Raw genomic sequence first — 25,681 nt, forward strand, 5'->3', positions numbered from 1 at the left:
GTTAGGAATTCTAGTCCTAATTTTCTGTGTGGCTGTGGACAACTCACTTTATTTTTCTGGGTTTCAGTTTCCTCAATCCTAAAATAAGAAAGTCAAAATAGATCCATGTTTCTCTTCTGTTCTCCTCCTCACCACTTCAGGAATAAAGAAGAGGGGCAAAAGTGGAGCTATAGGTTTACCAATCCCATTCCTTCAAAGCAGTTCTAGAGATAACAGTTTTACAACTAGATCTGTCTAGTAGAAAGAGGAGGAGAGGGAGGGAGAGAAGAAGGAAGGGAAAGACAAAGAGTGGGAGGGAGGGAGAAGTAAGGAATAGGTAGAGAGGAAAGGGAGCAGGGGAGGGTAAAGATTAGGAGAGAAAAAAGAAAAGAAGGGACTTCAAAAAAACAGGTAGCCCCTTGTACTTGCTAGGATGACTACTATCAAAAAAGAAAATAACAAGTGATGATGAGGATGTGGACAAATTGGAACCCTTGTGCATTGTTGGTAGGAATGTAAAGTGGTGCAGTGACTATGAAAAAGTGTGGCAGTTCCTCAAAAAATTAAAAATAGAAATACCATATGATCCAAAGCAATTCCAATTCTGGGCATATATCCAAAAGAACTGAAAACAGGGTCTCAAAGAGATACTTGTACACCTATGTTCATATCAACACTATTCACAATAGTCCAAAGGTTAAAGCAACTCAGGTAAAAATAAAGGTTAACAAGAAAAACAACCATGGGATCAGATGACATTTAAGATCTCTTTCAGCTTCAGAGTCTTTGAATTAACACTGACAACAATTATGTAATGTATCATGGTAGTGATACAAGGTTCACGAACAAAAAAGTTATTTATCCCATAAATACTATTCACAGTATTTGCACCATATGTATCCTAACCATTAATATATATAATCCAAGGAATGAGTTTCAGTGACTAATACATTTTCATGATCTCTACAGAGATCCATTAAAATATTACCTAAATGTTGGAAATCTTATGGCCAAATAGAAAGTTCTGCAGATTTAATATTACTGTTAATCTCTCTACAAATTTGTCATGTCTCCACCTTGAAGGCCATTAATTCTCAGTCAGAATGAAGGGCAGTTTATTCTGTGTTCCCAGAGCATAACATTATAACTCTCATGGTCACACCTGTGTCAGGATGAGCTGTATATGTCTGCCACTCTACCTTGATTCTGAGTCCCAGTGAGTAGATCCCTCACCAAGCTGTAGCTTATTCATCTTGTCTAGCTCTGTCCATACACTGAAGAAGAAAAGAATAAATATACGAGGGAAAAGACAGATGTAAAGACACCACAATGGGTCATTTGACTCAACCTCCCACCAGAGGTTCTTGTGCAACATTGTTCTATATCCCTCACTTCCTAGACCTCTCATCTCCCTGCATAGATTCCCTGATTTTCCTTGAGCTATTCCATGTTTTTATTTCCCAAAAATATTCTCTTCCAGTTTTTCTTGTAAACTCCAAATTTCCTTCAGCACACAGCTCAAAGGTCATTCCTTGGTAAAGATATTACTGACCCTTATTCCCAAAAACAATCCCATTTCTACACTGAGGCACTTTGTGTCTAATTCTATAACAACTAGAGGCCCAGTGCACAAAATTCATGCACGGGTAAGGTCCCTAGGCCTGGTCAGTGATCAGGCTGATCTTTGGGGCAACTGGCGGGGCCCCCACTGGCACCTGCCTTGGCCTGGTGCTGCCTGCTTGCTGGCCCCGCCCCCCCGCTGCCGCCACTGGTCACTTCCCTCTGTGGGAGGCAACCGGTGGGGCATTCGGGCGGGGGGGGGGGGGACCCGCTGGCACCCGCCTTGGCTGGCCTGGGGCCTGCAGGCTTGGGACAGCTCCTGCATTGAGCATCTGCCCCCTTGTGGTCAGTGCGCATTATAGCGACTGGTCGTTACACCAGTCATTCTGCTATTTGGTCAATTTGCATATTAGGCTTTTATTAGATAGGATATCTATCTCCCTAAAAACTTAGTTTCCTATAGTCAGGTATCATGTAAAATTACCAACATTTAACACAATGTCTGGCATGTCTTCTTAAAATATGGTATCCCAAGCAATTATCTAATACTAGATGAGAAAATATTTTTAAATTACTTAACAGAATCATAAAATATGACTACTCAACTATTTAAATAGTGGAGCTCTTAGTTTTACAAATATTCAGTAGAAATAGTCAACTAAAGGGCCTTCATATTCTATTGGTACAGCAATATTTATTTTAATTGTAGATCAGCATGTTCCTTTGAAATACCTTACATTTTATATTGTATACTAAAAACTAGCAGTCTGGTTCTAAAAATAAATATGCTTTTCAAGAGCTAAAATCATTGCCCTTTGTTTTTTTTACAAAAAGACACTCAACTGGAATTCATTTAAAAATGTAACCCCATCTTTTACTGCCACAGTCTTAATTATGAGAACACTGTCCCCTTAGGGAACCAAGCCAATGGGAATCAAATCCCAAGTAAGAGCAAACCAGAGAAAAATATTTTTGATTCTGTTGATTAAATGAGATAGTGGTCTCAACTGAAAGGAATTCTATTCATGTTTATGAGAGCTAAGATGCTCAGAAAGCAAAATTCTTGACCCTGAACAGAAGGCAAGATACAAGAATGATACGGTTCACTACTTCATGCTTCGCTCTCCAAACTACTGACGGGACACATTTAAGTTACTATTGATCAAATTTTGATTCAATAATATTCTATTATAGATTCAACATATTATAGGCAATCTTTTTTTGCCTTAATTACTATTCATTGATTCCACCAAAAGAATTCTTCATGGATATATTACTATCACATTTTCTTTCTGGTTATGATGATATACTACATCACAGGAATATGGCAAACAAAAATGAAGACATAAATGATCCACTGTTAAAGCTGTGGTCTAAGATGAGGGTCTCAGGAGTATTCATATAAAACTTTGACTCCTAAAATCTATTTTCTAAAGGTTGTGGCATAATTTTAAAAATATTCCATGACCTATTGGAGAGGATTCATTTATATTATATCCTTCTTGAAGAATTCCCTTTGCATAGAACCAAACTGACAATTTTGGTTGGATCTTTTCCCAAACAAAATGTCACTTATCCTTTTGACCACAGGGTATATAATAGACTCACTCTCCCGAATATATCATAACTTATGTGGAAATGCTAAATATGTGATAGATTGACACAATCAAAAAGAAATAATATAGCCAGATAGCTATTCCATTCATTTTGACAATTCAAATTCGAGACAAAGATTCATTTCCTAAATAGAAATTTATATAAAAACAAAGGTTCTCATATAAATAAAACCTTGAAATGAACTTTTATCACATTAAAAGAGACTTCAATGTCCCAGTTACATACCCAAGACTTTCTAGAAACAGACTGAGTCCCTGGGAAGGAAAATGTAAAGACTATAGTGCAGTATCTGATAATAAAAGACTTAAAACAAAGTTGGCAGATTCTATGAAAAAATATTCCTTTGGACTCAAATAAAAACTCCGCAACTCCAGGGTTCCACCCACTTAAAATGTTATGTTTAGAAGAAGCATTATACCGACAACACACTTGCCCACTTTGAAAGAAAAGATGTGGGCCCTTTTCAAGGAAAAGGGGATATAGCAGAGATGTAGAGAGAGGAGGAACCATAATTGAGAGGACAGTCAAAACTGAGAACCGTGAAAGGGAGAAAAAAATCTTGGAACCCTGGTTAAAGGTGGTTTAGGACTTATTCTCAATGTCAGCAGCAGTTATGGAATAACTGAAGCCAAAGAATAAAACAAAAAATAAAAGTTCTGATGTTTATTTAGGTTCTACTTTACAAAGAATCTAAACTGGCCAGCTATGGGAAAGAATGGAATAATAAGAAGGCATTTCCCACCCTCAACATGGCTCAGTGGCTGAGCTATGACATATGAACCAGGAGGTCATGGTTCATTCCTGATCAGGTCACATGCCTGGCTTGTAGGCTCAATCTCCAGTGGAGGGCATGCAGTAGGCGGGTGATCCATGATTCTCTCTCATCACTGATGTTTCTATCTCTCTGCTCCTCTCCCTTCCTCTCTGAAATCAATAAAAATATACTTTTTTTTTTTTTTAAAAGAAGGCATTTCCATTTTCTGGTTCAGTTCTAGGATAAGCAGGATCAGAAGACCCCTCAGATTTACACATAAAATGACCAGTTTGAAGAATAATGTATAAGAAGCCCTATAAATCAGTGAAGGCAAGGGAAAGGTAAGGGGGAAGGAAGAATTGCTCATTCTGGTCATAGTCTATAAAGGCCCATCAGGCAAAAATGTCTTCTTGTAAAGATAATAGGATAGGTAATATCAAAATTTTACTTTCTAATCAAGATACTGAACTCGAATACTTTTACATTTTTTAGTGAATTGCGAAACAATGCCTGTATTTGGAAGCTGAAATTCTATGGTGTTTTACAAATTAATGAAAAACTGCAAAAAATAGAAATTTTGATAAAGTATTAAATAACTGGACCATGCAAACTTTCCTCACAATTTTCCATTCCTGAATCATTGTCTAAGAAAAGGTGATAAGTTGGTTCTTAAGATCATGGAGAATAAATGAAGAACCACAGAGTAATTTTAGAATCAACATTTTATTTGGTACTTATTATAAAGTAAAAACCTTTAAAGAATACAAAGAAACAGAACCATATATCATGATTTTAAAATGTTCTGGTTTCTCAATATTCCAACACATATAACTTTACAAATCTCAACATTTTAAAAAGTAAGCTGTAGGCTCTCTCTTTACATCAAAGTGATCACAGCAAAGACACATGGAAAGTTTAATCAACAGAAGTAACTACCTTTGACATCAATGCAATAATTTCAAATCCATTGTGGGTCAGTGAGAAAAGCTAGAAGATTTTAAAGATATTCTAGTACAGTTTAAACACTCAAGATGCCATTAGCAAATTAATAAAACAAAAATTATAGACAAGTTAGGGTAATAAGAAATTACTATAGCACTAATCTCATCAGTTACAGACCATTTACAACCACAGGGACCACTGGACTGCATCAAGGAGCTTCAAACAAAACACTGTTCTGGTGAAAAAAAAAATTACAAAGGAGAAAGCAATGCTTCTAAATAATCCTGGAAGGACAACTGAATGGCCATCCCCAGACAAATATCATACTAATCCATTATATAAAATACTGTTGACAAAAAGAAAATGAGAGTTCTCAGCTCTTTGCTTGGTATAAGGGGATGTATCACCTGCCTTGAGTGTCCAAAAGGAAAAAGATAAATTGAGGAACTGAAAAATACACCTTTCGAACAAGCCACATGGCATAATACAATGTTTTCCAAAGTGTGGTCCACCTGTACATGATATTTTTTTCTGAGGACATGAACAAAGTGTATGTATATGTAATCTTTTATTTATGGCTGGTGATACTGGTTTTTTTCTTCTGATAGCAATTTCGTTTTTGGTTTTCAATATATGTATCTAACATAAAAAGTGATTTTATTTAAGAAGCAAGCTGATCCCCTTCATCAACTCTATAGCACAGGTGACTGACTTCCACAACTTTGGTACAAGTGTGGTTTATTTTTTATTTAATCTCTGAGGAAGACTAAGCAGAGGTGATGTTGATACCATATGAAAAAAAAGGATTAAGTGAATTAGTACAAGAAACATGCAACTTTTTTCCCCTACTCAGCTCCTAGGAGCCAAGCATTCATCCACTAGGCAAGAAGCGAGAGAAGTCTTTTTTAAAAATATGACCAGTATAAGAGGGTCCTTAGTTAAAAAGCCCAGAATATAACACTAGTATACTGAAGTCAACCATACCTAATCATGCATTCAAACCAGCCTTTTACCCTCAAAATTTTAAATATGAATAAGCATCCAAAGATTATCAGACATCTGAGAAAAGCTTCTAAAATGAATGACAGAGACAAAAAAAAGTAGCTTGAATCTGACTATATAACACAGAAAAAACATCAACAACTTAAAAAGAAATAAAATATGATGTTATGAAAAGGTACAGGAAATTTTTAAAAAGCTCTTGAAAATTACAACTATGTTAGAAGAAGTGATGAGTTAATCATAAATGAAAACATTGAAGAAAATCTGCCAGAACTGAAGAACATGAATGTTCCGATTGAATAGGACCGCCAAGGTTCCAGAACAATGTATAAACATACCCACATCAAGACACAACATCATAAATATCAAGAAACTGGGATTTAAGACATTCCATAAACTTTCAGAGAGAAAAATAAATCACAAACGATCAGGAATTAGAATAGTGTTTCACTTTTCCATGGAAATCCTTTCAAAATTCTGAAAAAAATTATTTCTAAACCAAAACTCTGTACCCATTCAACTACAAAACAACTGATAAATAAATTCTCTCTCAGATACATAAGAGCTCAAAACATTTACCATTTCATAGGAAGTTACTGAAAGTTGTGCTCAAGCAAATCAAGAAAGAATTTAAGACACAGAGCCAGGGAACAGGAAAGCCAACCTAAGAAAATACCAGGATATGGCAAAGGAGATCCCAGCTGAGCAACAGGCACTGAATCCAGACTGGAGCAAGTCAAAATGCTCTGAGAGACTTCTTTAAGAAAACACCTGATCATTAAATCCAGCAAGTAGGAAAGGAAGATAAACGCAGCTCACTATATGGCTAGATTTATATAGCATTCATATATACAATGGAAATATAAGTATTGAGTAATGGTCTACCAAAATTAAAATATACTATTAGGTTGAAACATATGAAACTGTTGTTTTTATAGATTAAAAATGCATATAGTTAACCTAGTATACTGGGAGCTTAAAGGATGGAAAATGTGTGTGTGTGTGTGTGTGTGTGTTAGGGGCCAGAAAGAGGGATATGATAAGATAATGCTTTAAACTAAAATACACACAAAAAAGTAAAATAGCCCGGCCGGCATGGCTCAGTGGTTGAGTGTCAACCTATGAACCAGGAGGTCATGGTTCCATTCCCTATCAGGGCACATGCCGGTTGCAGGCTTGCTCCCCAGTGGCGACATGCAAAAGGCAGCCAGCCGATCAATGATTTTTCTCCCATCATTGATGTTTCTATTTCTCTCTCCCTCTCCCTTCCTCTCTGAAATCAATAAAAATATATCTTTTAAAAAACAGTAAAATAAGTACTATTTTTGAAAACATGGAAGTAAATATCAAAATAATAGGTAGAAAGAGGCAAAAGTAGTTGCCTCTGAGGAGAGGGACATAGGATTAGAAGGAGATTGAGGACTGTTTATTTGTGTATTTTTTTTTAAATAACTTGTTGAACTATTTGACTTCTTAAACTACTATATAAGACCTGTAGTAATTATCTGATGATATCTAAACTCAATAAAAAGATTTTTTAAGAAGAAGAAAGAGAGGAAGGGAGGAAGGGAGGAAGGGAGGAAGGAAAGAGAGGCAAGGAGAGAGGGGCAGGTATGTGTCTTACAGACATTTCAGTGTCTCAAGAGGGCACTTTCTGGGGAGAGGAATGTGATGGCCACCACATTACTGAAAGAAATAGACATTTCCACGGCCATTCTTCTTCCACAAATGAGACAAAAATCCAACCAGAGTGAGTGTAATTGTTCAACATTTGCTTAATATTCATAGGTTATCTTTTTAAAATTCTATATAATACTGTCCTAACTAATTGTTCTCTACTTGCTCTTTGGGCAACATGTCATAAGCACCCTTTCCTGAAAAATGTCCAGCATGCAGAAATTAGTAATGACATCAATAATACCCGAGGCTTTTAAAACACCATTTTGGGTAGACTCATTTTTTAATGGTGAAAAATAAAGATAAGAAAGGTAAGAAACACAATTAATAGATTGAATCATATGAAACTGTTGGTTTTATAGATCACAATTAGATATAGTTCAACTAATAGTGTAAGTGTGAGAGTGTGTGTGTGTGTGTGTGTGTGTGTGTGTGTGTGATAGAGACCAGAAAGAGGGTGTGCTAAAAACAAAACTTCAGATGTCTATTAATCCTGACTCAAAGAACCTTCTTGATTCTAGCACTCTCCCTGCCACACCAACTTCTATCTTGTGAAAAATATAACCTTGAATCCCTCTATCTATCATTTAAGACAAGATATCCCTCTCCCTAACTACTTGTTTATAATTGTAAGAACAACATTTGCTAAAGATTCTCCTTGATATGAAGAAATTATGAGAAAATCTCAAATTTCAACATACTCTGTGACATAATCTTTCTCACTTATTTTCTTGCCACTCTTTAGAAGAAATGACAGGCCAATGTGTTTACAACCCACATGCAGAACTATTTATTAGCTGGCATGGATAGCATTATTTTGTCAGTATCTTTCTAAAACAAGCCAAGTGTCGAGTATGAATAAGCCCTGTAGTAAACATGTGATGTGGAATTCATTCTCAATTTTTTAAATGGAATGAATCAGACCTCCAGACCTTTAAGATAATTTAATTTTCATTAAAAAGTATTTATCAGTCACCCAGGCACTTTCTAAAATATCACAAAGGCAAAATCTCTGCCTACAAGGTACATCCATCTTCTCCTTTATTAAGTACTGCTGTGAGGCAATTACAGAAAAACATGATTGCTGACATTTCAATATGAAAAAAATAGGAAGTTGTGATAAAGAACAGTGAGGAGAGAAGAGGAGACTAAAATCTCCTTAGGGTGGTCAAGTCAGAAACAAATGTTCTCTTTAAGATTTAAGAGGCTCTTTCAGAATAGGAATTATAGTTTGAGTATTTACTGTGGTATCCCTACAGTCTAGCAAAAAAGAATCTAGAATATCCAGGAAGTGCTCAAGAAACATGTGCTGAATTAACCCATGAACTGAACTAGGCCTATCTTAGCACCCACTGTGCCAGAAAGGACAACCCAAATCATTTTTGAACAGTCATGTTGAAGGGTCTGCACAATGAAAGGCACAGCATCTGCTCTGACAACAGCAGCTCCTTACCTGTTGCTGTACTGGTACTTGCTGTACCACCTGTGTAGGCACTGCTGCTTGACTAGCCACAGATGTCTGTAAAGTCACTGTCGAACCTGTGTCCGACCCAGTCTCTGATGTCTGCATGATGGTCTCTGAAATATATTAAAATAGAAATAAAGTTTAAAATGCTCTCATTGCATGACTAGAAGCATTACATTTGCTAGCAGCATTACAGAGACTAACTTTCAACGCTCTAAAAACTTCTTACCCCAACATACGGTCATGATAGTCCATGCATACTTATAGTTATTTTGACCACTTTTTAAATACAGAAAATTACTAATCCCAGTACCTTCCTTAGTTAGGGCTCATCTGTTATTAAGTGTTTCAACTATTTATAAACTATAGCCCAAAATTAAGTCAAGATACTCAATACTCAAGTCTCAGAACATAAACCTTAACTGTATGCAAATATGTTACAAACCATACTTTCTAAACCCTTTTATAGATTATTAGGATGTCACCAGAGGTGTACAATTTAGGGAAAACTACTTACAAGGTCCTTCCCAACTTTTAAACTTGCTATTCACTGATCTAAAAAAAAATTAGTATATATCCAAAAACCAATTGATATACCCTAAACTCAGCCGAAGCACCAACCTAATTTTCTCATCCTGTGATCTGATATGGTACTAAAATCAAAGTTTAATTATATATAAACATCAATTTGAAAGATAGGTAAGAGACAACTATTACGTAAATGAGATTTGTAAACAAAGACCTGAAATATTATCTTTGTCATTCACAATTCAAAACAGCACATTTTTCAGTTCTCACTTGTCCGACCTACTAACACAGGATTAAATTTTACAGCATGTATGCTAACAAGTGTGGTTTCTCAGACTTCCTGGCCTTGGCATTCCCTTGTGCTACTTATATAGACAAAAGATTAAATATTCATTTCTTTGCTATTGAGCAGGAACAAAAATTCTAATTTTCTTTCTGGGGAGTGGGGGGAAGGGGGAGACAAACAATATTTAATTGGTAGCCTAAGAAAAATACTGCATTATGGTTTAAATCTGTGAACAATATGGTGAACATTAATTTTCCCTAAGAAAATTCTGAAAGCATATTCAGTTCTTTCAAGTAGAAAATTAACCCCTCTCAGCATCTTTTGTTACAGCATGACCTCTTCCAAATTTCCCCCCAAACCTTTTCTATCATCTCATTCAGTTTTACAAATGGACCTCTGGAGACATCTAATCTACTCTTCTTACTTTATAAATGAGGAAACCAAAACCCAAAGAGGTTAACAGATTCATTCAGGTGACAGGAATAGATGTGGGATTAGGCCTCTTTACTTTGAATCTGTGCTTGCTTTTCTTTCTAGACCTTGACATTGGCATCACTTCAGGTAATTATTCTTATTCTTTTGTTAGTCAAAACCCTAAAGCAGCACAATAAACCTTAGCACATACAAAATATATAGCAGCAACAGCTAACACTGACTGCGTGTTTAACATATGCTAAGGAATCTTCTAAATGCTTTACATGTTAATTCTTAAATAAATTAACCCATGTAACAATCCAATATTGCTGGTATGACTATAATCTCCATTTACAGATGAGGAACCTCAGGCACAGAGTGTAGGTGCCTATGAACTTCAACAGAAGGAATGATAGGGACTATGGCTACCACCCAATTTATTTGCATCATCTAATGTTCAGCTCCAAAAAAGGAAGCTAAAAATTCAAAATCCAGCATCCTTTGATTTATTCCATACTTATAGGCTATCTATGCCATTTGTGCTACAGCAGAGGAGCTATTAGTGAGAGTAAAGTGATGTCTTTCTGTAGGGAATGAGGAATGAACCAGATGTTAGATATTATCTTTAGTCCCACCTCCCAAATGCAAGACAGGCTGTGGCCTTTGTCAGAGCAGTATACAAAAGAGGAAGACAGGGTTGTCAATTATGGCTTCTTCCTTAAGCTGTTCAATCAGGGATGGATGAGTTTCTTACAGTAAAGTACTCTCATTAAAATTGTCTCCTATTTCTACCAATGCTGGCTGGGAGCTTAATCTAGGTTCTCTCATGTGTCTGTACTACGTTGTATTACAGACCAGCCTACACAGCCATTTTTGGTATATGACCCATACTTTGACATCCAATGTTTTGGACCAAACATAAGAATCCTATCTAATAAAAGAGAAACATGGTAATTAGCTGTACATCTGCTACCCTTCCCATTTGCTAATCAGGGAGATATGCAAATTAACTGCCAGCCAAGATGGCGGCCGGCAGCCAGGCAGCTTGAAGCTAACATGAGGCTTGCTTGCTTCAGTGATGGAGGAAACCAATGTTCCCCGCCTGCCTTGCCGGCCTCTGAACTTGCAGTTTGAAACATTGTTCCAAATATAGAAGCTAAACAAAACCCCAGAAACCTGCTTTCAGCCAGCCGGGATCTCAGAGCTGGAGTTGATACAGTGTTTCGATTATAGAACCCAAACAAACCAGATACCTGCTTTCAGCAGCAGAGGCCTCAGAGCTGGAGCCAGAGCTAAAGCTGGCCCAGAATAAAAAAAGAAAAGAAAAAAAGGAGCGGTTGGGAGCTTCAGTCACCCGCCAGCCTGAAAACAGCCCTCAGCCCCTCACCCAGACTGGCCAGGCACCCCAGTGGGGACCCCCACCCTGACGGGTGTGTGACCAGCTGCAAACAGCCATCATCCCCTCACCCAGGTGGCCAGGCACCCCAGTGGGGACCCCCACCCTGATCCAGGAGACCCTTCAGGGCAAACCAGCCGGCCCCCACCCATGCACCAGGCTTCTATCCTATATAGTAAAAGGGTAATATGCCTCCCAGCACCGGGATCAGCGGAGCCACGAGGCCTCCCAGCACTGGGATCAGCGTGACAGGGGGCAGCACCCAAACCCCCTGATCGCCCTGCAGCTCTGTGTGTGACAGGGGGCAGGGCCACAACCTCCCTATCAGCCCTGCTCTGTTCGGGACAGGGGAAGGCGCCCCAACCCCCTGATCAGCCCTGCACTGTGCCTGATGGGGGAGATCCCCAACCCCCTGATCGCCCTGCGGCTCTGTGTGTGACAGGCTGTGGTGCCCCAACCCCCTGATCGGCCCTGCTCTGTGGGTGATAGAGGGCGGCGTCCCAACCCCCCCCACCCCCCCTCACGGGCCCTGCTCTGTGTGTGATGGGGTAGAGCCATACCCTCCCCATCAGCCATGCCCTGAGTGTGACAGTGGCGGTGCCCCAACCCCCTGACTGGCCCTGCTCTGTGGGTGATAGAGGGTGGCGCCCCAACCCCCTGATCCACCGTGCTCTGTGTGTGACAGGGGCGGTGCCCCAACTCCCCTATCGGCCCTGCTCTGTGTGTGAGAGGGGGGAGCTCCCCAACCACCTGATGGGCCCTGCTCTGTGCGTGACAGGGGGGAGCTCCCCAACCCCCTTATGGGCCCTGCTCAGTGCGTGACAGGGGGGAGCACCCCAACCCCCTGATTGGCCCTGCTCTGTGCGTGACAGGGGGTGGCGCCACAACCTCCCCATTGACCCTGCCTTGAGTGTGACAGGGGGCGGTGCCCCAACCCCCCAATCGACCCTACCCTGAGCGTGACTGAGGGTGGCATCGCAACCTCCCGATCCGCCCTGCTCTGTGCATGACAGGGGGCGGCGCCCCAAATCCCCAGTCAGCCCTGCTCTGAGCCCGACCGGGGGCTGCACCTAGGGATTGGGCCTGCCCTCTGCCACCCGGGAGCAGGCCTAAGCCAGCAGGTCGTTATCTCCCGAGGGGTCCCAGACTGCGAGCAGGCACAGGCCGGGCTGAGGGACCCCCCCTCCCCTCGAGAGCACAAATTTTTGTGCACCGGGCCTCTAGTCCTGATAAAAGGCTGATATGCAAAGTGTCCCCTCAACCGGGGGAGTTCAACTGGGAGTGTGACTAGGGGGTGGGGCTAGCAGCCAACTGCCTGTGGACCCGCCCCCCCAGCTGACCCCGCCCCTAATAGGCCCATCTCACTCTGATTGGGGCAGGCCAGCCGGCCAACCCCCACCCCCGCCAGCCCGGCCTGATCAGCCCCAATTGGGGCTGGCTGGCCAGACCCTACCTATGCATGAATTCATGCACCAGGCCTCTAGTAAGAATATAAAGAATGGAGGCCTCTTTAAAAATTACAACGTACTTTTAAAGCAAGTCTTAAGGGTTCTTAATAAAGCACCATGGAGAGCTTATCTAACAAAAGCCCAGTGATCAAACGGCGGAATGACCAGAACGACCACGATGACCAGTAACTATGATGTGCACTGACCACCAAGGGGCAGAACCTCAATGCAGGAGCTGCCCCCTGGTGGTCAGTGTGCTACCACAGTGGGAGTGCTGCTCAGCTGACCAGGTTGAGCAGCTGCTCCCATTGCGAACCCCGGGCGGACAGGCAGGAACCTTCTTGCCCCAAGCTCCTCTTCTTCCTTGCTCCCTGCCACCTCCTCTGGACACCTACAGGCTACACAGCACTGCCGCGAACTCAGAGTTGACCCCGAAGGCTGGGAGGCGCGTTTGGGGCTGCTGCGGGACTGAGTCCTACTCTGCTAACCTCTCAATGCTATTATCCCTGAGCCCGGCCCCAACCGGGTCCCCTGGAGAGGTGAGTGCTCCGACTCCATGGAAGATGCCGGACCAGGGAGCAGCTGCTCAGAGGGCAGGTCCACAGCCGCTTGGCTGACCGGGATGAGCTGCGCTCCACAGCGGACCAAACCCCACAGGCCATGCCCCACACCAGTGCATGAATCCCATGCACCGGGCGTCTAGTCACAAGATAAAAGGCATAGATTTGGAAATCAGCATCCTATGGACTATATTAGATTCCATAAGTAGGCTTTTACTCAGATTTACTACAAGTTAAAATTTTTAATTGCCATCATTTAAAAATCAGAAAACTTTTCATTAAAAACCAAATTTCCAGATTCTCTTGAAAAATCTGAAAATGTAGAAAAGGAAAACCTATATTATGTGTTTTATAGGCAAATTATTTAAATGGTGCAACTCATTCACTTGCCTGGCCTCGATAGGCATTTGAGTTCATGACACCTTTTGGGGTGACCTGAAACTTAGTCCTATAAATCCAGACTGAAAATTACTTTCTGGGTTTAAGACAAAATTGATAACATTTATACTGGTTTACTTCTTTTGTACAAAAGAGAAATACTCACACTTTGGCCACTTTACTAATAGAAATGTGTTACTAAATGATTGGAACTATAATTTTCCTGATTTTACAGATGAGTCAACTGAGGCCTCAGAGATGGTAAGTCACTTAACCAAAGTCAAACAAATGGAAGTAAAAAGGAGGGTTTGGACATAACACTAAAGCTCATTCACTAAACTACTAGACCAAGATGGAGTTTTATAATAGACATTGCACAGATAGAAGTGAAGCACGCAAGCTGGTGAACTTTTAGAGTGAAAAAGGGTAAGGACCCCAACTGTTCAATAGAAGCAACCTTTACTGAACGGAGTGGGAAAATACGAGGGATAGAAAATGAAGTCATATGTAACTTAGAGCGTCACAGAGAACTTTCCATCCAGCCTTTGGCTCTAAGTATACACCACATCAAAACTGTGGTATAATCCAGCCATAACCGGTTTGGCTCAGTGGATAGAGCGGTGGCCTGCGAACTGAAAGGTCCCGGGTTCGATTCCGGTCAAGGGCATGTACCTTGGTTGCGGGCACATCTCCAGTAGGGAATGTGCAAGAGGCAGCTGATTGATGTTTCTCTTTCGTCGATGTTTCTAACTCTCTCTCTCTCTCCCTTCCTCTCTGTAAAAAATCAATAAAATATATTTTTAAAAAAACAAAAAAACAACAACTGTGGTATAATGCAGAACAACCAAATAATTGTTCCAGATAATCTTCTGTTTACTCTCAGGTTACTGATCATCCTCTAATCTTGGCTCCTGGATTATAGTCATGCTAATTGACAAACTTGACTCTCAGTTCTGTCTTCATTTTTCCTTAATAGACCAGCTTTATTATCTTCTGATTTCATTGTCTTCCTCGACACTAAGAAAGAGGCTCTTTTTGCCTAGGCCTCATGCGTTGAGAGGGTCTCAATCACATCCCTTCCAGAGATTGCCTCAAAAAGTCCTACCATAATTAGTTCTCCATTTAACAAGTCTTTTCCAGGTACCACACAATATGTTAAGTGCCTGAAGTACTTATTATTTTATCCTCAGAAGACCCCCAGTAATGGAAATGTTATTATTTCCACTTAATGAATGAGGAAACTGAGGCACAAATGGATTCAATATCTTGCTAAAAGCCACACAGTTTTTTAGGAGAAGAGCCTGAATTCAAACCTAGGTTTTCAGAACTCCAACACCCATGATGTTACCAATACGTATATTTACTTTGCCATATCATGATGACAAGGGTTCCAAATGAAAAGCTAGCTAAAGACTGTTGGTCAGAAAAGCAAAGTTTTGGGGATTTTCAATCAACTGTATTTGATCTATATTTCCAATAACAATGGATAGACATCCTTTTCTCTGACACTGAATTACCAACTATTCTCTCTCTCTACTGAGGCCATAATAAAACTCAACTGATAAGTATTTTTCCAGAGGCATTCTAACTGACTAATTCTGAAGACCTAATTTAACAGCAGATGAATTAGAGAATGTTAAAGCATGTTTGAGGAATATAACCCTCCTGCCAAATTTTGCTCAACAGATCATTTAAACCCACTGACACATTCAGAGTATTCTGGTAGCTTCCCCACATTTCTGTAGAGCCAGGATCATCACATGAGGGTAGTGTCTTAGCATGCGTTTTAGACTCAGCATAAAGGTTTGTGTACACATTTGAAGTGTTCCCATTCATCTGGCAGTGGTTTCTGGTACTTTGTTTATGTTTGGGAGTAATTTGGTTAGTTTAGTTCCTTCACAGCCTCCTTTCAAGTGATATTTGTTTATCAGCCACAAATGCAGTCACATTAATCCATTTTGATAAGCTAAATACACCCCTGCAGTTTGTCCATGATGGAGCCCATATGTAAATGAGTTGTATAGTCTTGCAGGAGAGACATGCACAATTTCAGTCTAGTCATCCTTGCCTAATGTGGCTGTCAGGTGTGTCAAGAGCAACAGATGCTTGTTTGACAAAGGACCTTTTTATTCTGGCTAATTAAGCAGTTGGACACACCCTCCTGTTAACGGTTCTGCTTTGTACAGCCTGCTCTGGCTGAATCATGTGAATCTACAGCTAAATAGGCCACATTTGAAAGAAGGCTAATTAACCCCTAGGAGAAGGAAAAGAATATGGAAAAAACCCAGCTGCTGAATGCGACAAGATTAGCATTTCTTCAACCAGATAGGCAAAACCTAGTCAAAGCAAATGTGTTCGGAACAAACATGCATTATTGCAAGTTTCAAGGCATTCAAATGTTCTTTGTGGAACTTACTGAAGATTATTTAATATACTCAAATTCACAGTTGGATTCCTTTTATCACGTACTATGTACATGCCAGATTAAATGGTTTAATAGTCTGACCTAATCAATCACTTATCAAACAGAATTATATAACTGCTAGCTTAAAAATAAGTAGTATCCACCTAATTTTTATTGTTGTTTTTTTCATCCTGAAATAATTACCTCTCCAAAAAGCAAAGTCTGCAAAGTTTATTACACCAACATTTTTTGCACTGAGGAATTAGGTTTTAATTCAGTATAAAAAAATAAGATTTGTAATTTAATTTTCAAGTGCAATGGAGAATTTCCTTTCTTTTTCCTTAGTATAAGAAAATAAATGTTAATTCCAATTCCTACTTGAAACAAATTAACCAAAATTATGATAGTCACTTAGTAGGTGTAGTAAAAATAAATCACACCTGAAATGTGATATTCAAGAATAAATTACTTACTTAGAAACTTGTTTCAACATAAGAACATAGGAATGTTATTTACAGGGAAAATTCTTTGTTACGATTTAAAATTACTATTTTTGAAACAGCAAGGAGTTTAACATTGATGTGTTTTTCCCCAGAGAAAGATCCGAAATCATAACAAATTTTGCAGCAGTAAATTTTTATTACTAAAACTCTGATTAAGCATCAGCATTCTTGAATGTTAGAAAATAAATATTAACACACATAATGTCCATAGAAATTAAAATTTCTTTTAAAATTATACAACTAAAATGAGCCATATTTGGGGGAAGGAGTTGCTATATATACTTTTCAGAACATAAAATTAATATAAAATGTATATTTTTCTGAATATTCTGGAATAGGTGATAAAAATATTAAGAATATACTAACTCTTAAAAAACTCAAATATTAAGCAACTTTCAAAGTTAGTATAAAATAAAATAATGGGCATTATAGAAATTTCATATATACATGGTTAAATATTGAAATGATAAATTTAATTTTTTAAACTTTTTCAAAAATATATTGAGCTGATTAATTTACCAACAAATATAAAACATGATGACTTGGTTTCCCCCCAATTCACCTCATACAAATGAAAGAAATTGGTTAAGCTATAGATTGTAGTCAGACTTTTTACTTAAAATACACTTCTGTGAAAGTTTATTCATTGTAAAGACACAGGGCTTCATCAAAACAATAAATCAAGTAACTGACAGGATGTGAAAAGAAAATTCATGATTTTCTGTATTATAAAAGTTCTGCCTCTTTATTTAGGTTGAGGTTGCAATCCTCATAACTGTGTATAGTTCATCTTTTGTACTAAACTAATCAGTAGAAAATGATGGAATGATGATAGTGTAGAGTGTTCAGCAGTCATCTTCCTGTGATAACTGATGATAGTGATTAATGCTGGCGATGATTAATCAGTACAATGGTAACATATACAGGTTGCCTAGGTAACTTTTTTCATTTTTCAAACAAAGGTTTTCTCTTAACTAATTCTTACCTTGACTCAGATTATAAAAATCTGTTTCTTTGGAGAAGAAAAATAAAGCTAAAATACTTTAGCTACTTAAGTGATGTAAGAATTATTTTATTCTAGTTATTAAGAGAAGCTGTCATCAGGCACAGAGGTAATCTGGGGGGAAAGAGAACCAAGTGCTTGTCCAGTCTACTGCTGGGGCCATTGAGCATTTTCTCTCCCTCATGTTCATGAATTAACAGACAAATCAGTCTTACCTAGATGACATATGCCATTTTGGCAGTGCTCAGGTATCAGCTGAGAGAGAAGAAAAATAAAACCAACCAAACAGAAACTTACAAGTATCCTAGTGGAAGGAGGGTTTGAGAATGAATCAACATACAGAAAGATTCTTAAGCAAATTCTATTAGACAAAGCCATAAATGTTTCTCCCTACTGGGCAATCCACTCGTGAGAGCTACAAGAAACTACTGGATGGAGTAGTTAATGATAATAGCACTTGGAATATAAAGATGATCAACAATAAGCATGTTGTCATAAAACTATCATCATCTTTATTATTAGAGATATTAATAAGAATAGCTACCATCTGTTGAGCACTTCCTATGTGGTGGATATTTTATGGTAGAGAAAAGTAGAGTTTAGCAATTAAGTAAGTTGTCCAGAATTACAGAACTATTAAGACATAAAGCTAGGATTCAACTCTAGGTCTGTCTACCTCCAATAATGGCACCCTCTTGGCTACACAGACAGCAGCAGTGAGGCTATTTTAGCTAAATCAAGTTTAAAAAGATTAAGCAGTGTATGAAGACTTGGAGCACTAAAAAAGAGTTCTAAATTTGAACAAATAGACACACTATGTACCATAATATACCTAGTGTGGGATCAATATACTATTTCCTAAAATCATCAAATCTATAATTTTCAGGGTATGGAAAAGCATATCATAGGCTAAAAGACACCTGCATTAACCTCCTGTTCACAAAATATTTTAAAGAGGAAATAATACAGAAAGACTATTTGCTTTCAAAAAATTGATTTTGTCTTTTACAAAGTCAAAAAAAGGCTCAGTAAAATGAATGTGTATTCTCTTGCCCACCCAGTAAATGTTCCTATTTTTTTCTCTATGCCTCATTTGTTTTTCTTTCTATAAAAGTGGAGAATAGAGCCTTTTGCAGTTCCTAACTATTCTAATGACAGACTTAAAGAGATCAAAACATCTAAAAAGGGGAGATAATCTATATATATAAAAGCCAAGTGACTGGAACAATAGAACAACTGGAACAACCAGTCGCTATGACGCACACTGCGACGGCCAACCAGTCCGATCAGGGCTCTGATTGGCCCCCTCCAAAACCACCTGCAGCACCAACCCCCGGCAGGCCCTGCCCGCGGGCGGCCCCACCACCCTGATCAGGGGCGGGGCCATCTGGCCCACCTCCTGCAGCCCCCCCCCACCCCTGGCCAGACCAGCCCCTGATTGGCCCCTCAACCTCGATCTGGGGTGGGGCTGGCTGGCTAACCTCCTGGGTGCTCTCTCCCCACACCAGTCTGGCCCCAATAGGCCCCCATCAGGGTGGGCGGCCAGACCCCATCCGTGCATGATTTTGTGCACCGGGCCTCTAGTCTATCTAAATATATATAAAAGCCTAAGCGACTGTCACAACTGAATGACCAGAACAACCGGTTGACCAGTTGCTATGATGCACACTGACCACCAGGGGGCAGTGCACTGACCTTGGTGGTCAGTGCGCTCCCACAGTCAACCTCCCGTGGCCGGCTGGTGGCGCCGGTGTCCGTTCCTTCCGTGCCCAGCCCAGTGACCGTCACCTTCTCTCCTGACTCCACTGGGGCCTTTGGGCCCCAGGCTGGGATGGGGAACTGGGGGTGAGTGGCAGTGGACACAACCCCTTTCCCAGGGGGGCCAAGGTCCAGCTTTCTCATTGGGGTCAGCGGCCAACCTGCCATGCCCTGTCCCTCCCCCCAACCCCCCGGCCAGCAGGCCCTGATTAGCCTGGCCCTGATCAGCCCTGATTGCTGGCTAGGCCTAGGGACCCCACCTGTGCACAAATTCATGCACCAGGCCTCTAGTATATATAAAAGCCTAAGCAACAGTTAAGACCGGACAATCGGCGGGTAGCTATGACGTGCACTAACCACAAGGAGCAGATGCTCAATGCAGGAGCTGCCCCCTGGTGGACAGTGCACCTCCACAGCCAACCTCCTGCGGCCAGCCAACCTCCTGCAGTCCCTCCCTGCAGCTGGCCAACCTCCCGTAGTCCCTCCCCCAAGGCTGGCCAGCCCCAATCACCCCGATCGCCAGCCAGGCCGAGGGACCCCACCCATGCATGAATTCATGCACCAGGCCTCTAGTACTATAAAATAATACTGCTAATAGAAATAATGTGCTCCACTTTAAATGTGCAATATCTTAAAGAACTGAATTCTCAATGCTGCCATTTTTTTAACCAATGTAGTGAATGTGGATGTGGATGTGCATAAACTTGAAAAAAATCTGTTCACACACATAAATTCTGGAAACACTTGCTGTAAAACATAATGCTATTAATCAAATGAAATTTTTACACTGACTTTCATTCTAATATATATACAAATATATATATATATATATACACACACACATATATATACATATATATATATGCACATATACATATATACATACACACACACACACACACACACACACTTGAAATAATGACTTGGCCAAAGGATGAAAATTAAGACAGATAGAAAAGTCTAGCCAATTTTGTATATTCACAAATTTAACAGAAAATTTATTTCTCTCTAAAAAATAAGTAATATTTGAAATAAGTCAATTATAGTGAATTAAAGACTGTTCCTTTGGAGCTAATTTTATTGAAACTATTGGTGCACTCTATGTATGGCTGTCCTTCCAACTCAGTCTAAAGCATCTTCTTCGATCCAAAAACAATGGTTCCTTTTAAAGTAGATTATTTTAGGATATCTCATAAATCTCTGCTTGATAATACCCCAAACTGGGGCTATTTTAATATGCTTAAAATCAACTGTAAGTTCTTTTAAAAAAATTATTTTATTGATTTTTTACAGAGAGGAAGGGAGAGGGATAGAGAGTTTTGAAACATCGATGAGAGAGAAACATCGATCAACTGCCTCCTGCACACCCCCTCCTGGGGATGTGCCCGCAACCAAGGTACATGCCTTTGACCGGAATCGAACCTGGGACCCTTCCGTCTGCAGGCCGACGCTCTATCCACGTAGCCAAACCGATTAGGGCTCAACTGTAAGGTCTTTATGATTAAAAGCAATTGTCATCATGTAATGTTTTACATTAGTGTGAAATTTCACATAATTATTTTCCACCCTCACTCCTCCTACATTTTGATGATTTTCCCAGGCTACTAAAAGAGGAGACAGAATACTTCCTTTATTCCTGGAAATACATAAAGAGTGACTACCCTACCCAATCATTCCTTTTATCACCAAACGTTTTCCTCTCATCTCCCAAATCTAATCAATCATTGAGTCCAATGATTCTGCTCCTTAATATTTCTCAAAAATCTATTCACATATCTTTATGTTTCCAACTCCCTAGAGCTCAGGCCACTCCTTTCATCAGGTCCCAATATCCTCAAGATAAACTGCAAATCCTTTAACAGAGTTTATAAGGCTCTTGAGAATATAACTACTGACTACCGTCTATCTTCCAAAGAGCATGTACAACCCACACACATGGAGGTACTCTCAATTATCCAAAACTGGGACCTTGGAATAAGGAGTTCCTTCTTATTGAAACAATTTTTCCTTCTTTGCTTCATCTTTCAGCTCTAAGTATAAATTCCACTTCCCCAGACAGCATCCCAAACCACTACCATTTTTCCCCCCTCTTCTTAACAGTTCTGGGTCTCGTGTCCTATCTTTACTCAGCGCACAATAATTATCATCTTGTAGTGCACCTGTCTCTCCAACCAGATTATAAACACTATGAGCACATGGACGTTTTCATTCACAAATATGCAACAGGGCTCAAGACACAGAGGACCTTTAATTGTTGTATGAACAAATGAATCTATAAGGGGATGAGTTTAAGACCCAGCTGAAACATTACTATTAGAGTATGCTATATCAGAGACAAGTAACACTTTAAAATTCTGTGTATATATATATATATATATATATATATATATATATATATATATATAATTTTTTATTGGGGCCATTTTCAATCAAGTTATTCATTATGAATAATTTCTTTAAATTTTCTAATATGACTTCATTTTCAATTCCCTTTATGGCAGAATTTTACAACTCTCATATTCCAAGATTTGTAAGCCTCAACAGATTTTGTGTATAAGTTTTATAAAGAAACAAGTATTAAATAAACCCAAATGAGCAAATTAAGTCTTCAGCTATTGTTCTTAACCTCCTGACATCATTTACTATGTTTTAATAAGTATACCTGATTCACTAAATTGTGGATTCAGATCCAATGCTTAATCATGTCATCTTGGAAAAGGTGGCCTAGTAGGCTTCCTTTGTTTTTATAAGACAGAAGCACGCAGAGATCTTTAATTTTCCTAGCCGAAATGCGAAGAACAAGTAATTAGCCCAATAGTAATTGTTCTAACTTCATTATTAATTAACCACTTGAAATTTATTTGAGCTTGGCCACATTCAACTGACATTCTTCTATGTTCTCTTAACAACCATTGAAACTTTTCACACACACAAAAAAGGTAGTAGCCTCTATTTACAAATTAGTTAACACATTTAGGTAAGGATTGTATATGCATTATTTCATCTGTCCAGAAATCCCGTGAAGGTACTATTATTATCCCATTATGGGTGAGAAGACTTAGGCTAAAAGCTTAAATAACTATAAGCCCTAGGGTCACACATCTAGACATGGTCAGAGTGAGGATTTGAATATACTATACAGCTTATTAGGTTCCAGGAGCAAAACTTTTTTTTCTTTCTTTTTTCAACCCAGCCATATGCTGTATTAGGCTTATAATATGACAATTTAAGTGTTTTACAAATTAAACATTATGTAGTTCTGTCTAAAGTAGCAGTCTTTTCTACATTTTTAACCTGTTGTAGGAATTAGACATCCTGTAACTTTTTAACCAAGTTATTTTGCATGTGTGGTTATCCTCTAAAAAAAAATCTTAATTTCATTTCTAGCAATGCAGAGTGCCTCACAAGATGGCTATCTGTTCTGGTCTGTAGAGCTCTGCAAAGACTAGTTAAAATTCTGAATCTTGTGTGTTCTGTACTACCTTTGCTGAGGCATCAACACAGTTAGGTTTGTTGAAATTTGAATTAGGACTCAAAAAATGACTAAACAGTGCCCACTGTCAATTCCACTTCTAAAGGAATAGGAATGACTGGATGCAACTTCTCAAATGCCAAAAGAAGGGTCAGTTTAAACTAGTTAATTCTCAAAAAAAATGAGTTTGGGGGTCTTTGACATAGGCGCCAGTGGTTGCTGCTCCCTGACCTTTACACACAGTCACAAATTGCCTTCAGCAACTCCAAGAAAAACATATTTAACTTTGTGACCTAATGACACTGCAATGAAAGATGTTAAATGAGAAGCAGACAGAGCTTGAAGAAAGATTACAGGCCAAAGATAGTGTTCAGGGAAACTACACTCCATAGCAATACTTTAGAATACTCCTCTAGTCCAACTACATGCTTATTCTGGCTGGAGCACAGAACCATCTTTCCTTGATATATGCCACGTAATTCATCACATACCTTGATCTATTCATTTTGTTGCTTCATTCAAATACTAACATGAGACATAGTTTGCTACAGTGATCAGAAGAGCAGAAAAAAGTAAAAATTCCTCAATTCTTACCCACACCTTCAGTCTATGTTGTGATAGACATTGTCATTCATTCTCATCTTCCTCAGCCCACCCCTCTCTCTCATGCATACAGAGGCAAAAGATCTAAGTGGTTCCAGCTGCAGCAATAAGGTGTGGCTGAGGAAAAAGTACTCTCATTCCAAAAGACAATGGGGCTCTAACATTACAGCTTCATTGGCCCCTGCTCCTGGCAGATGGTGATAAAGGTACAATAACACCAGATCTACCTTGCTAAGAATCATGTTGCCATATGGCCAGCCAATTTGACAAATTGACCAATTCACTGAAAACCTTTTTAAATTGTATATACTGATGACATAATTTGTGTTAAATGAAAGTTTTAAAGAGCTTTTGAAGATTCTTTGCTGATGAGTTTAAGGTTTTAATTTACCTGAAATATTACTGCAAGTCAGCACTGTAGCCCATATGTAACTATGTCATTATATAACTGTATTCTGGAATTTTGCCTTTCTCTGGGCCAATAATGTTTGAAAATGAGAATTTATTTTATATCAAAGGGCTGTGCATGTCTTGAATGCCATGGAGTTTATAAATGACAATAGGAAAGATTTTTTTCTTTCACCACATTTTCATCCATTAAATGAATTCTATACTTCTCCTAATTCACAAGTTTGTCAATGAGTCAACTGTTTTAGATGCAACTAGATGGATATGTCCCTTCTGTGTTAAGCAACTGCAAGGTCATCAGTACATGAATATCAAGATAAATTTGACACTCAGTTGAGCTGTACTGATAAATATTTCTGTTGCAAATGTGTCAGTGGTGGAATTGCTATGGAAAATTTCAAATTAATCAATACTTCCTACAAGAAATTTTAAAAGTTTCTGCAATTATTCTATGCATGACTTGTGATAAACTTTATATGTAGTTAATAGAAACATATTTTGGGCAGTTGATAATTTAGAAAACTGGTTCTTGGCAAATTTAACAAAACAACCATTCAGTGAATTTATATTTCAGTAGACTGCTTTTAGGTAAACTATCGATTCAGTAAACTGACCACTCGAAAAAGTAGGAGGAGAGTTGTAATTAGCCCATTTCCCAATATCATGGCATTTTAAAGAGTATCCAGGAGATCATCTAGTTCAGGCCCTCATTTCACAGGGAACCTGAAACCTACAAAACACATGGATCCATGTTAGTGTCATTATTGGCATTAGAACTCAGAACTCCCAATTCATGGTCAATAGCTCATTCTAACAGACAATGGTTTACAAATAAGACAAAAAAGAAAGAAGGCACTCAAAAAGAAGTAGGAAGGCCTGCCAGAAGCTCAAAGTGCTTATTACACAATGAAAGAAATACTCATAACATGGAGAATGCAGCCCTAAAAGAAGAGAGACACGTTTCCAAGTTTCTTTCTCACATAAATGAATAAGACACTGTTTCAGGGTGTTTAACAAGATTGTAAGTAAGGCAATCTTTGTGTATATGTTGACATATCAACTAAAATGGTTCGCTGGGTTTTATATTCTGTGAGGACTCTGGATCATCTTGCAAAACTTTTTTTTCTCAGATACGTGAAGCATCTTGGCTCAGTATTTTGTTATTAAATGGAGTAAATATCTGAGTGTTTCAGGCTCAGAAATATTTCATTACATCATCTCTGAATGCAACCTGTAATAAACAAACTGTTTATAGCGAAATAAATAAAAAAGACTAATTTCTAGTTTGCAAGGAAGAAAGGAGAAAGGCAAAATTCACAGTAATTGCCACCAAAATACACAGGGAAGAAATTTTAAATTTTCACTTATAAGGAATAAGTGTAATTTGGGGGGGGGTGAGATGGAAACCTTTTAAATGTAATGGTTTGTGTAACAGCTTTTGTAAGGTGTCCTTTTCACTGTCAAAAGGCATGAAATGCTCAAAAGGGTAATCAGTTTTAGATGCAGGTTTACAAGCTTTCCACA

The 25,681-nt window shown here is 39.0% G+C and overlaps 1 protein-coding gene across 36 annotated transcripts in view; it reads right to left on the reverse strand.

The window, feature by feature from the left end:
- Positions 1-25,681, reverse strand: part of RFX3 (regulatory factor X3) — a 272,040-nt gene that overhangs the window by 138,087 nt on the left and 108,272 nt on the right. For all 36 annotated transcript variants that reach the window (XM_036331012.1, XM_036331011.1, XM_036331005.1 and 33 more), the window contains one exon: positions 8,985-9,109. In XM_036331012.1, the coding sequence (XP_036186905.1) occupies positions 8,985-9,101 (117 nt within the window). In that variant the 5' untranslated portion in view covers positions 9,102-9,109. The remainder of the gene's footprint in view (positions 1-8,984; positions 9,110-25,681) is intronic.

This window comes from Myotis myotis, unplaced genomic scaffold (assembly GCF_014108235.1).
Source record: "Myotis myotis isolate mMyoMyo1 unplaced genomic scaffold, mMyoMyo1.p scaffold_m19_p_12, whole genome shotgun sequence".
NCBI lineage: Eukaryota > Metazoa > Chordata > Mammalia > Chiroptera > Vespertilionidae > Myotis > Myotis myotis.